Source organism: Phycodurus eques, chromosome 10 (genome assembly GCF_024500275.1).
Source record: "Phycodurus eques isolate BA_2022a chromosome 10, UOR_Pequ_1.1, whole genome shotgun sequence".
In the NCBI taxonomy this organism is placed as follows: domain Eukaryota; kingdom Metazoa; phylum Chordata; class Actinopteri; order Syngnathiformes; family Syngnathidae; genus Phycodurus; species Phycodurus eques.
In genome coordinates this window covers 10,424,358-10,436,970 of record NC_084534.1, presented here as the reverse complement: position 1 = coordinate 10,436,970, position 12,613 = coordinate 10,424,358, and the positions used below count along the sequence as shown (strand labels likewise).

Sequence of the window (12,613 nt, the reverse complement as noted above, 5' to 3'; positions counted from 1 at the left end):
AGTCGCTGTAATTACTGAACCGGTTTTCGATTCGCATCCCTAACAATTAATAATAATAAAAACAGTAGTAGAACTAGTAGCTATCATTTCAGTGGTGGTGCTTCACAATAGGCCAGGGATCACCAACCTTTTTGCAGCTGAGTGCTGTGTGTTCTCTCATGAGTTCATTGGTAGCGACAAGGTGCCCACGGGCAGATATTGGTGACTGCTGCAATAGACCACGTACCTAATTTGGTTTGTTTGAAATTGTCCTAATTGAACATGAGGTTTGCTGAGCTCAATCATCTCCAGGATGTGTGCAAAATACATGATTATTTTGGTTACGACGATCCAGACATGACATTTCGCCTAAGAATACGTTGTCACACAGCACTTGGAGGCATGCTCAATAACCACTATAGTTATTTTTTTCATTTGATTTCCTTATATTTCTGGCCGAGAAGTGTTTAGCAAACAAACATTTACTGTAATTATAACTTTATTACTTTGTTAGTGTGGGTTAGTGATAACACTACGGTGTGTTTCGACTTACACATAAAATTGCTGTTGGAAGGGGACTCCGTAGTAAACCAAAGACCCCCTTGTATTTACCCAACCCATTTCATTAAGAATATTGAGGAGGTACTTGACAATGCAATTCCAGAATTACCCTTATGTCACTGCTTGTCCTGCTGAGCCTCCAAGTGTCTATGTGCTGCTCTCAGAGTGTCTTGCATGTCTTTGTGCTGGGCCAGAGAGCAGGCGTCCTCCAAGTGGGCCCAGCGATAGTTCTGGTGCTCCTCCGACAGAGTGACCTCTGTCCCCGGGTCTCGGAGTTCGGCTAGCCAGTAGAGCACCTCCTTGGGTTGACCTCTCACCTTGTAGCGCAGCTCCTTCAGGAAGCCCTCGATGACCTGAAGGTCTTCTGTGCCAAGGCCCGCCTCTTCCTTTGTCTCCCTAAGAGCTGTGGTGAGGTCATCTTCACCTCGGTCCACATGGCCTGATGGTGAACAGGTTCTTTCAATTCAGGCAAGGGTATTATGGAAATATTCTAAATCTGAAACTTTCGATAGGAATTAACTGGAAATTGGTAATTTAATGGAATTAATTTCAAGCATATATGTTAGGGATGGTCGATACTGATACCTGTATTAGGATTCACTGTTGAGTATTCACCGAAACAGAGTAGCGACACCACTAGTACTTTTGTTACATAAAATTTAAATTAAAACAACGACAGATAATTCTGAACAAAGGCCTTATTTCTTTCTGACGCACATGATGATTCACCGACGTGTCAAACCGCCACAGTATAGCGAGGAGGACTTACCACACTTTCTCGTGTATAATGTGCACACATGTATAATACGCACCCCCAAAATTGACCTAAAAAGTCTGGAAAACCCTTCTACCTATGTGTAATGCATTTTTATATTGCATGATTTTGCTTCTACCCATATGATCAAAATGAAGTATTATCAGTATTTTGTGAGTTTTTTTTCCAAACAATTATTCTGAAGTTAACCACTTTCTTTGGAAACGTAATTTTTATTTATTTACTTCACAGCCCTACTTTTATTTAGTCAATGAGAAAACACAAAGTTGTGCCCAGGCAGAATTTGTAAGATGGGTACAATTCTTTAAAAAAAAAAAAAAAAAAAAAACACAAAGGGCTAGGCGAAACACATTTAATTTTATTTTAATGGGATTCAAATTAAACTGTCAAGCATTTCAGAAAAGCATCATTACACAAACCATAAGGAAATGAATGATAGTTGTTGTTCAGTGATCAGTCGTATTTTAAAAAAGAACAATATTTCACAAATTCTGCCAGGGTATGTAAAACTTAAGAGCACAACTGTACATATATACAATAATACATACCCCTGTCATATTGGAATGAAAGTGTAGGATACACCTTTCTAATAACCTCAAGGTAGCGGTGGCATATGGAATGAAAGTGTACACCTCTCATATAACCTGTAGGTGGTGGTGGAATAATGGAATGAAAGTGTACAGCTTTTTCATAACCTATAGATGGCGGCAAAGTTTTTTTCTTTCCATTTTCCCCTTTACCTATGTATAATGCGCACTATTGATTTTTTTTAAAAATTGGCGGGAAACAAGTGCGCATTATACACGAGAAATTACTGTACTCGATGTCAGATTTTTCTGACTTAAGTATTAGTGGGTGGTATCTGCAGCTTTCACAAGTACCCGATAACTTGAAATAAGGCCGGTATCAGCTTGATACTGATACCTAGTATGGGTACTCGCCCACCCCTAGTAAATAACATTTTGTTTTGTAATAAGCAGACATCTGTGCAAAACAGATAGCTCTTGCCCACATGCGAGAGCATTACAGTACCTTAATTGCTTCATTTTTTCCCACTTAACTTGAGTGCCGGCATATTTGAAACTCACATTTAACTCAATGCATTTCTTGGTGCAATTACAGTAGCATTAGTATATAAAACAGCAGTCTTCTTCATGCTGTTCACATGTTGAAATCGTAAGACCAAAAAGACACCTAACAAGGTCAAAATATGTTCACCTGTAAAGGTTATAGTGCATTTTCGTTTTATCCTGAAATTTCACCCAGAAGCTGAATATACTTTACTTTTTGTGAGTACAGTAGTGCCTTGGTTTCATAAAGGTTGAAAACATGGCTACTACAGTACCAATTCCACTTGAGAGGCTAAAACAGGTTCTGTTTTGTACCTTTAGGAGGGGTCCAGTGGTGCTGTCCATATGAGGTCTGCAAGAGGAGGAACTCTATGTTGTCCGGTGGAGGAGCACAACTTGCAAGACGTCGAAACACAATGAAACCACAGGCTCGCAGCGCCATCTTGTGTTAGCGAGGAAACACAAATAACGATAGTACGGACGCACATTAATGTTAATACTTCAAACTACTGTGACACCATTACAATAACATCTAGAAGCAGAACTACAATAGAATATTCACACAGATAAAAAAAAAAAGACAAAAACGTTTTTACAACGCACTCATTATTTTCCCTACTGTAAATGTCTTGTTTTCACTTGGTCAGCTGTCATCTGGGGCCACAACTGTATTGACAAGGGCATATCCCTGTAACATTTTGACTGGAGTTATATATGGCGTGTGAGTGGCATTACTCTAAAATAGATGAAAGCGTTAAGAAGTGGAATGCAACCACTGGATGATTATATTTTGTATTCATTGCATGTAAAAGGTAGATTTATATTTACCTTTCTTGCTAGCTACGTTATCTGTCTGGTAGATTAGCTTACTGAACTGGACGTGTTAGCATTTGTATTTTTATTTTTATTTTTGTGCACATTGCGTATAATTTGTCATGGATATGTATCTATTAATATTCAAAATATAATGGAACTTACAGTTCATTTATCGAAGTTTGTCTTATCGGAGCTTGTTTCCCATCGGCACGAAGACACAGAGCATAGGTGCACACCGAAACCAGTCCGTGCTGATGTGAGAACAAACATAACCTTTCCGGTTTGTTTAACTGTCTTCATGAATGAGTTACATTCGTTTAGCTTGTTGCCTAATTTATACTTGGTAAATTAGAATAATAAATAACATGATAACATATAATTCAGTCGATCCTGTGCACACAGTGGTGTTTTTGGTCAATTTGACCCAGAGCTGTTTAGCTGTATAAAACATATAGCCTTAGAAATCTAGTTAGGGTGTTTAAGGCAGTCCACAAACAAGTATAAAGTTTAACTTTTAACTTAACCTTAACTTTATCACTAACTAAAAGTTCAGTTTCATTTGCAAAGGTAAAATTGATAGACAGACTAAAATATGTCATAAAATATATAATTTACTGTTATTTTACTTTACCAACTTGTCTGCATTCAATTAGGTAAAGTTACAAAAAATAAAATACCACAAAAATTATGTCAATCATCAAGGATATTTTTCTTTTATAAACTTGAAGGTAACCGTAGGGTTAAATTACAAAACCCTCTTCCAATGATGCTGAGATGATTTGCAAGACCTTTTCTGACCTAAATTTAATTGAATGCACTACAAAGACACAATATTTAATGTTCAAACTGATAAACTTTTTTTTCCCCAAAAAATATTTGCTCATTTTTAATTTGATACTTGCAACATGTTCCAAAAGAGCTGTGACAGGGGCATGAGGGCCATGTTTACCACTACGTTACATCACCTTTCCTTTGAACAACATTCAATAAGCATTTGGGAACCGAGAACACTAATTGTTGAAGCTTTTTGTGGCTGGAATTCTTTCCCATTCTTGCTTGATGCACAACTCAGTTGCTCAGCAGTCCAGAGTCTCCTTTGTTGTATTTTGAGATTCATAATGCGCCACACATTTTCAATGGAAGATGGGTCTGGAATGCTGGCAGGCCAGTCAAGTGCTCACAGTTTTACTATGAAGCCATGCTGCTGCAACACGTGCAGAATGTGGCTTGGCAGTGTCTTGCTAAAATAAGCAGAGACGTCCCTGAAAAAGACGTTGCTTGGATGGCAGCATATGTTGCTCCAAAACCTGAATGTACCTTTTAGCATTAATGGTGCCTTCAGCGATGTGCATGTTACCCATGCCATGGGCACTAACACACCCCCATATTACCACTGATACTGGCTTTTGGACTTCCGGATGGTCCTTATCCTCTTTGGCCTGGAGGACACGACATCCATGATTTCCCCAGAACAATTTGATATGTGGACTCATCAGACCACAGCACACTTTTCCACTTTGTGTCAGTCCATCTCAGATGAGCTTGGGCCCAGAGAAGCCAGTGGCGTTTCTGGGTGTTCTTGATATATGGCTTTCACTTGCATGATAGAGGTTTAATTCTCATTTGTAGATGTAGCGACAAACATTGTTCACTGAGAATGGTTTTCTGAAGTCTTCCTGAGCCTACAAAGTAATATTCTTTACATAATGGTGCCAGTTTTTAATGCAGTGTCACCTGAGGGATCGACTGGTTAGAGCGTCAGCCTCACAGTTCTGAGGACCCGGGTTCAATCCCCGGCCCCGCCTGTGTGGAGTTTGCATGTTCTCCCCGTGCCTGCGTGGGTTTTCTCCGGGCACTCCGGTTTTCTCCCACATCCTAAAAACATGCATTAATTTGTGACTCTAAATTCCCGTAGGCATGACTGTGAGTGCGAATGGTTGTTTGTTTCTATGTGCCCTGCGATTGGCTGGCAACCAGTTCAGGGTGTACCCCGCCTCCTGCCCGATGACAGCTGGGATAGGCTCCAGCACACCCGCGACCCTAGAAGCGGCTCAGAAAATGGATGGATGGATAAACATACAAGAGCCTATCCCAGCTGAGTCTGGGCGAGAGGCGGGGTACACGCTGGACTGGTCAAAAAGCCAATCGCAGGGCAAATATAAACAAACAACCAGTCGGACTTTCTTTCACACCTACGGGGAATTTAGAGTCTTCAATTAACCTACCATTCATGTTTTTGGAATGTGGGAGGAAACTGGAGTACCCAGAGAAAACCCACTCAGGCACAGAAAGAACATGCAAACTCCACACAGGCAAGACCTGACTAGAACCCGGGTAATTCGAACTGTGAGGCAGATGTGCTCATCGGTCGTTCACCGTGTCGCAATAAAAATATTCATCCTCATCATCATCATCATAGTATAATATTTTGTCCAACACCTACAAATAAAACCTCGAAAGCCGTTGTGCATGGAGGAAACAGGAGAATGATACTGTTGATAAGAGCCACTGACAGCAGCTTGTGTCTGAAGATAGCAAAAATGAGCCCTCCTTCCCACACAGTGCGGAGTTGTTATTCATATAGTTGCTTGGCTTGGCACAGAAGACATAGCTGCTCACATTGAAGGTAAGATGATGTATTTTCATTTTCAAGCAAAACAAAAATTGGCCGATATATGACAGATAACTGTCACAAATGTGTTTGCACATCATATACAGCATTTGAATGTACAGTTTTCAGAAAAAATATCAGTACTTTCCAGAGATTGATCCAATGAACTGGTAATATTTTTATAAACAAAGAAACATTATTTGTTCTCACTCTTTCCCTCATCTTATGTGATTCCTCTCACAATTGGGCTTCCCTACATGCGACTTTCACTCCTACTACTGTGCTTACTCAGCTTGCACTGAAGTGCACATTATTCCACTACATGAATCATTCTTGGGGTCAGATTCCCCTGCATCAAAATATTTATGGGATATTGTCACAAAGCTTGCAGATGGAGATGAGTCTGATTGCATTTCTGGATGGAATGATGACAGCAGAATGGAATATATGTAATGTGGTTTACTTGTCTCTATAATGTGGATCACAAACTGTGATCTCACGGTAGTTGAAAATGTTTTCGTTTTTCAGCAGTTCTGTTCAGTTTTTAGTTTGTGTCTGCTCAATTATGTATTATAGTGAAGGTGGTAAACGGTAAGGGCAGCAAGGCCTTCTCTGCCAGCCTAAACACTATCAGAAACACAGACTTACATTTACAGCCTAAATTCTAATATTTATTCCATGAAATTGTATTGCTCTATTACCAACCGTATATTCTCTTCATTTCATTGCACTTCACTTTGTCAGGGTTGAGGGTTTTCATAGTGATTGTGTGGAGGCAAAAGTGGACCCAAACATAGGGAACCAGCAAAGCAAGGCAAGGGAGCAGGAGTAATAATAAGTTTTAAAAAATGTGTTTCTATAAAGGCAAACAAGATGTGGAAAAATCAAAAATACTTTTTAACAAACCCCCCCACCCCGCCCCCAGAAAAAAAACAAAAACAAATAAAAACAAAAAGGACCAAGATTCAAAGTTACAAAGAAAAGTAAGGAAACAAAACACTCAACACTACAGGCTACTTGAAAACATGACATGAAGATGGCTACGTGACGACAAAAGACAAAAATTAACCCAAACAGTCAATTTACAGCAATCTGCCCAGGGCCTTTAAAATCAGTATTGCTGTTTTGATGTAACTTCAACGATATTAGCAATGGGCCTTTTTCTTCAGATTTCATATTTATCCTCACAGGGTCTGCAGCTGCCCCCTAATAACATCAGCATTTTTCAGTCCTCTGATTGGTTGGTCAGAGCAAAAGTTGTTTAAGCGAACTTCAACTAGCACTGTCTGCTCACATTAATACATTAACCGGTATTAATCATTCTCTCTAAAGAATACGAGGAATTTTTTATGCTTTTGTCATGTTATTGAAAAACAATATAAATTCTGAATTGCTCCAGATGATATATGTGGCACAGTTGCATGCTGTTACATTGTGTACATGTGTAGTATTGATGGTTTCTGTAATATGATCTGGAAGTGTTCAACTAAGAGAAACAAAATTAAGAGAATAGACGATTTGGGATAAATTAACAAAATGTCATTAAAAAGATATTAGAATTGAGTTTGTAAATATAGGTCTGTGCATAGGTTTCGGCCAGCGAAGAAGGCTTTGTTTGCACGCACCGCTCACCTATGTAGTAGATGATGAAGATAGAAATGTGTGCATGTGAATCCTATTCTAAAATATGATGTTTGCAGAGTTTCACAGTGCCATGGAGCAGAAGGAGCCACCAGAGGGGCGTCATTTTGTGGGGAAGAAAGAAGTCTTGATCAAAGCAAAGCGCACATTCAAAACACTGGGGGATCGGGATGTACTAATCATCAACCACCAGGGAGGCTTCTATGCTTTGGACTATTACTGCTATCGTGAGTGCGCTTCTTGCGGTGCTGAGGTCTAGCAAGTTGCTTTGAGAGCAAATTCAATAACACATGTTATTCATAATAATCAGACTGTAACAAAATCGCAAATATTCACAACAGACTATGATTGCTTATACTTATCATATTCACACACAAATGCTAAAATGACCTCAGTCATTGATGATGTAACAGAGGGCTGATTTTTCACTTTTCTGATGTGTTCATTTGAGAAACAAACATCTTCTTCAATATACTATTAATCTACCCCTCTGACAGATGCTGGTGCAAACCTGGAGACGGGAGATATTGAGGTGAGGCTTGGAGCTCATTTCAAAGAAAAGCAGACATAATGTGGTTCTTACTTCATTTGTCTCTCACATGTGTATATTATATGTTACATTATATATTTGATAATCTGTAAAAAGCATTTTAGATTATGATGTTTTCTCTACACACAGGAAATAGGTGGCAAGCTGTGCATAATTTGTCCCAATCACAAGTACAAGATTACCCTTGCCGAAGGGGAGGGTTTATGCAAGCGTATTGACAAGACCAACAAAACACCTGTGCCCATATGGTACTCAAAAGGAGTGAAGCAGCGGGTCCACACAGTGACAGAGACCAATGGCGATGTCTATGTGGAGCTCTCTAAGATGCCCGGATGGATCGAGTCAGACTACTTCCAGGGAGAGGAGGGCAAAGAGAAAAGGGCCAAAGCTGAGGCCAAGGCCGAGGTCGACGAGGGGATGGAATCTTCCTAATGAATGAGGAAACATTCTAGAGGTATCTTCTTGCCTCTTCTGAAATCCTCTATATGGGGTTTGTGTTTGTATGGAGCATATATAAAATAGCGTGTTAGACCTTTACTTTTATTTAATTGGTCTACAATATAAGCAGGTTTTTGCTGTTTTTTACCTCTTGGAATTAGGGTACAAACGTAGGCACCACTAGCATTGTTTTAACAATGACTATTTTGGACAGAACTAGTTTTGGGTTTATAAAATTGAATATTATGACACATTTTAGCATTATTTTGAAAAAAATTACAAAGCCAATATCCCTTAAAAGAGATGGCACATGAGACGAGGAAGAACCAATCAACCTTTGGTGAGGAAGTGGATAATGGTGGAGATAAAGAAATGTGTTTTTACTATTTGAGTAACTATGGCATCAGTGGAACTGTCCACCCATCAGAATCATCAGTTGCACTTCCTGTCGGTTTGTTATCCACAATGAACCAGTAAGTAGTCTGATAGCTAACAAACAGAGGGAGCAGGAAAATACAAGTACAACACCCTATGATGTGTTTTCACTGTGCCTTGGTGGCATTCTGCACTCTACTAGCATTCTAGTTTTATATGATTGTTATGGCATTGCTAAAACAGCACTAATGGTGGCTTTTACACAGTACTGTATATACATACTTTATAAAGTACACAGTTAATTAATTTCTGATGTTCATTACTAATGGCATACGCTAATGAGATTGTATGGTATGTATAGTACATGTTAAATGAATTCAATCTTCACAGACTATAATTGTAATAAAAGAGTTGGTCAGAAACAAACAATTTATCACTGGCTCACTAGTCAATTTGTATGCCTCTCCATTCTCCTCATGTATAGTATATATTGTGACTGAATCAATGTGTGCCCTACAATTGGCTGGCAATCCGTTCAAGGTATGCCCTACCTCTCACCCGGAAATAGCTGGGATAGGCTCCAGCACGCCCGCCACCCTAGTGTGGATAAGCAGTTCGGAAAATGAATGAATCAATATGATCCAACAATTTTTATGAAAAATAAGGTGAAAAATTGTTCTTGTTAAATATAAAGATCATACTACTTAGTGTCATTAACCATGTTTCTTCTTGTTTAAGTATAGCCTAGCAAAACATGGCAACTGAGTTTCAGAAAGTCTTAATGCAAACAGAGACAAATACACTCGATTCAGTCACGGTGCATGTCATAAGTGTAGACCAGTTTTCAGCCTTTGTTTTCGTAATGACTAATAAAACAGACGAAACACCCTATATTCTTAACTATCCATAACTAAAATGCACGCAACGACTAACTACAATATCGAAAAAAGGCGAAAGATTTATAAACGGAGCCGTCTGGGGCAATGACGCCATGTGTTGCACGTTTTCCGCACATAGGCAACTCACGTGTACCCAAGCAGCCAGCGGCGCAAACGCAATGCACGGTGACGAGGGATTGGCATACTTAAATTGGAAATACAGTCACTTCTTCGAGTTTCTCTCAAGAGGACATTACTAAGGTCACACACACACAAACACACACACACACACATTTGCCTTCATGGACCCCGAAACAATCGGCAGGGTTGCTACAGTCTGTGTCTGTCTGTCTGTCTGTCTGTCTGTCTGTCTATCTATCTATCTATCTATCTATCTATCTATCTATCTATCTATCTATCTATCTATCTATCTATTTATCTATCTATCTATCTATCTATCTATCTATCTATCTATCTATCTATCTATCTATCTATCTATCTATCTATCTATCTATCTATCTGTCTGTCTGTCTGTCTGTCTGTCTGTCTGTCTGCCTGCCTGCCTGCCTGCCTGCCTGCCTGCCTGCCTGCCTGTCTGTCTGTCTGCCTGCCTGTCTGTCTGTCTGTCTGTCTATCTATCTATCTATCTATCTATCTATCTATCTATCTATCTATCTATCTATCAAATTAGTCTTTAGAGAAGTGTACTGAGAATGGTGTGCTTTATATTTAGATGGCTATTTGGCTATTTGGCATGTCAAGTCTTCTCTAAGTTGCTCATTTAATGTGGCTTCAACTATACTCATATTTTTTCATGTTTCATCATTCTGTAACTTGTGTGGCATACATTACTAAGTAATGGGTACGGTTCAGGTAATGCTTTTTTTGTACTGTGAATAAGTGATATTCCTGCCACTAGACAGCTGCTGAAAGTAACTAAAAAGTTACTTTTTTCTAACTTAATTACTTTTAAGCTTAAGTAATCAGTAAAGTAACTAAATTACATTTTCAAGGTAACTGTGGCAACACTGCCCACCGCCCATATGACTGCGCAATTAATCTGCTGCCGGGGGCCCCTCTTTCCTCCAGCTGTCTCTTCAACCTTTCCTGACCTGAGAAAAAGCCAATGTAGGACTATATCCATGACTCTCTGGCTTCTGGACTCATTTGACCTTCCTCGTCTCCAGTAGGGGCCGGCTTCTTTTTTGTTAAGAAGAAAGACACCACTCTCTGCCCATGTATTGACTACCGTGGACTCAATGACATCAAAATAAATTCCTGCTTCCCCTCATCGACCCCTCATTTGAACCCCTCTGCGACGTCCTGATATTCACCAAATTGGACCTACGAAATGCATACCACCTCTTCCGTATCCGAGAGGGGGATGAATGGAAAACTGCTTTCAATACCCCTCTCGGACACTTCGAATACCAAGTCATGCTGTTCGGATTAACCAGCTGTCTTCCAATCCTTCATCAATTACGTCCTCTGCGATATGTTGAACCGGTTTGTTTTCGTTTATTCGGACGACATTCTCATATTCTCCCGCTCTCCTGAAGAACATCGCAGTCATGTACGCCAAGTCCTCCAGCGCCTCTTTGAAAACCGCCTGTATGTCAAACCCGAAAAGTGTGAATTCCACCTCCACTTCCTAGGCTACATCATCTCCAAAGGACAACTATAACCCGACCCTGCCGAGATCAAAGCAGTCGTAAACTGGCCCACTCCCACCAACCGCAAAGAACTACGTTTCCTTGGATTCATCAACTTCTACCGTCGATTCATCTGTAATTACAGCAAGGTCGCTATCCCCTTCACCAGCCCCACATCCACCAGCTCCCCCCTTCAGTGGACCCCGGCAGCATCCAGAGCATTCAAGACCCTGTTCACCAGTGCTCCCATTCTTCGCCACCCCAAACCCTGCCTCCAGTTCGTGGTGGATGTTGACGCCTCAGACACTGGAGCCGGGGCCGTCCTCTCGCTGCGTGACCCCATGACCCAGAAACTTCACCCCTGTGCCTTTTTTCCCCGTCGCCTGTCCCCTTCGAGTGGAACTACGACGTCGGCAAGCAAGAGCTGCTGGCTGGAGGGGACTGAACTCATTTGGACTGACCACAAGAATCGCGCTTACCTCCGTTCCGTTCCAAGCTCGCTGGGCCCTCTTCTTGAGCAGGTCTAATATCAGTCTCTCCTTCCGTCCCAAAACAGCAAACCTGATGCCCTGTCTCGGATTTACTCGCCCCCCTCTAACCCTGAAGGACCGGAATCATCCTTCCTTCCTCGTGCTTAGTTGGAGCGGCCACTTGGAAGATCGAACAGGTGGTTAAGGAGGCTCAAAAGACTCACCCGGATCCCAAGACCGGGCCTCCGAACCGCCTGTTCGTACCCGATTCCGCAGACTCTGACGTCCTTCACCTGAAAAGTGTCCAGGCCGTGCAGAAAGAAACAAACGGCTCGCGGACCTTCATTGCTCTCCTACGCCTGAGTACAAGGTGGGCCAGTCCGTTTGGTTTTCTTCAAATGGTCTCCCGCTCCAGACGGAATACCACAAACTCACTCCGCGCTTCATTGGTCCTTTCCCTATTACAATTATCAATACCATGTCTGTTCAACTGAAACTTCTGCAGTCTCAAAAAATTCATCCTACATTCGATGTGTCACTACTCAAACCTGTCTCCACCTGCGCTCGTAGCCCTCCGACCGTGCCCCCCCCATTGTCATCGACAACCATCCGGCCTTCACGGTTTCGCGCATCCTTGATGTGAGGCCCAGGGGGAGAGGTTACCAGTACCTGGTCGACTGGGAGGGGTATGGTCTGGAGGAGCGTTCCGTAAACTGATATTGGATGTCTCCCTTCTTCATGACTTTTATGCAGCTCACCCGGGGAAACCTGGTAGGATGCCAGGGTGCGTCCGTTGA

At 41.2% G+C, this 12,613-nt stretch overlaps 2 protein-coding genes across 5 annotated transcripts in view; one reads left to right on the top strand and one right to left on the bottom strand.

Moving 5' to 3' along the window:
* nudt2 (nudix (nucleoside diphosphate linked moiety X)-type motif 2) overlaps nt 1-3,453 on the bottom strand; it is a 19,158-nt gene extending 15,705 nt beyond the window's left edge. The window contains exons 1-3 of one of the 2 annotated variants that reach the window (XM_061686961.1): nt 3,364-3,453; nt 2,701-2,827; nt 650-979 (exon numbers count right to left, since the gene is read on the bottom strand). In XM_061686961.1, the coding sequence (XP_061542945.1) occupies nt 657-979; nt 2,701-2,827 (450 nt within the window). In that variant the 5' untranslated portion in view covers nt 3,364-3,453 and the 3' untranslated portion in view covers nt 650-656. Of the gene's footprint in view, nt 980-2,700; nt 2,828-3,363 lie in introns of both variants that reach the window. The other variant, XM_061686960.1, reaches the window with a different exon arrangement.
* Nucleotides 3,454-5,780: 2,327 nt separating this feature from the next.
* Nucleotides 5,781-10,828, top strand: rfesd (Rieske (Fe-S) domain containing). Of its 3 annotated transcripts, none has more exons than XM_061688371.1 (5): nt 5,781-5,827; nt 7,513-7,680; nt 7,951-7,985; nt 8,133-8,457; nt 10,784-10,828. In XM_061688371.1, the coding sequence occupies exons 2-4, from the start codon at nt 7,527-7,529 to the stop codon at nt 8,433-8,435; spliced, it is 492 nt and encodes a 163-aa protein (XP_061544355.1). In that variant the 5' UTR covers nt 5,781-5,827; nt 7,513-7,526; the 3' UTR covers nt 8,436-8,457; nt 10,784-10,828. The 3 variants fall into 3 exon arrangements, with proteins under 3 accessions (XP_061544355.1, XP_061544356.1, XP_061544354.1); XM_061688372.1 differs by lacking the exon at nt 10,784-10,828 and adding an exon at nt 9,834-9,896; XM_061688370.1 differs by lacking the exon at nt 10,784-10,828 and having other exon boundaries at nt 8,133-9,198.
* Nucleotides 10,829-12,613: the final 1,785 nt, after the last annotated feature.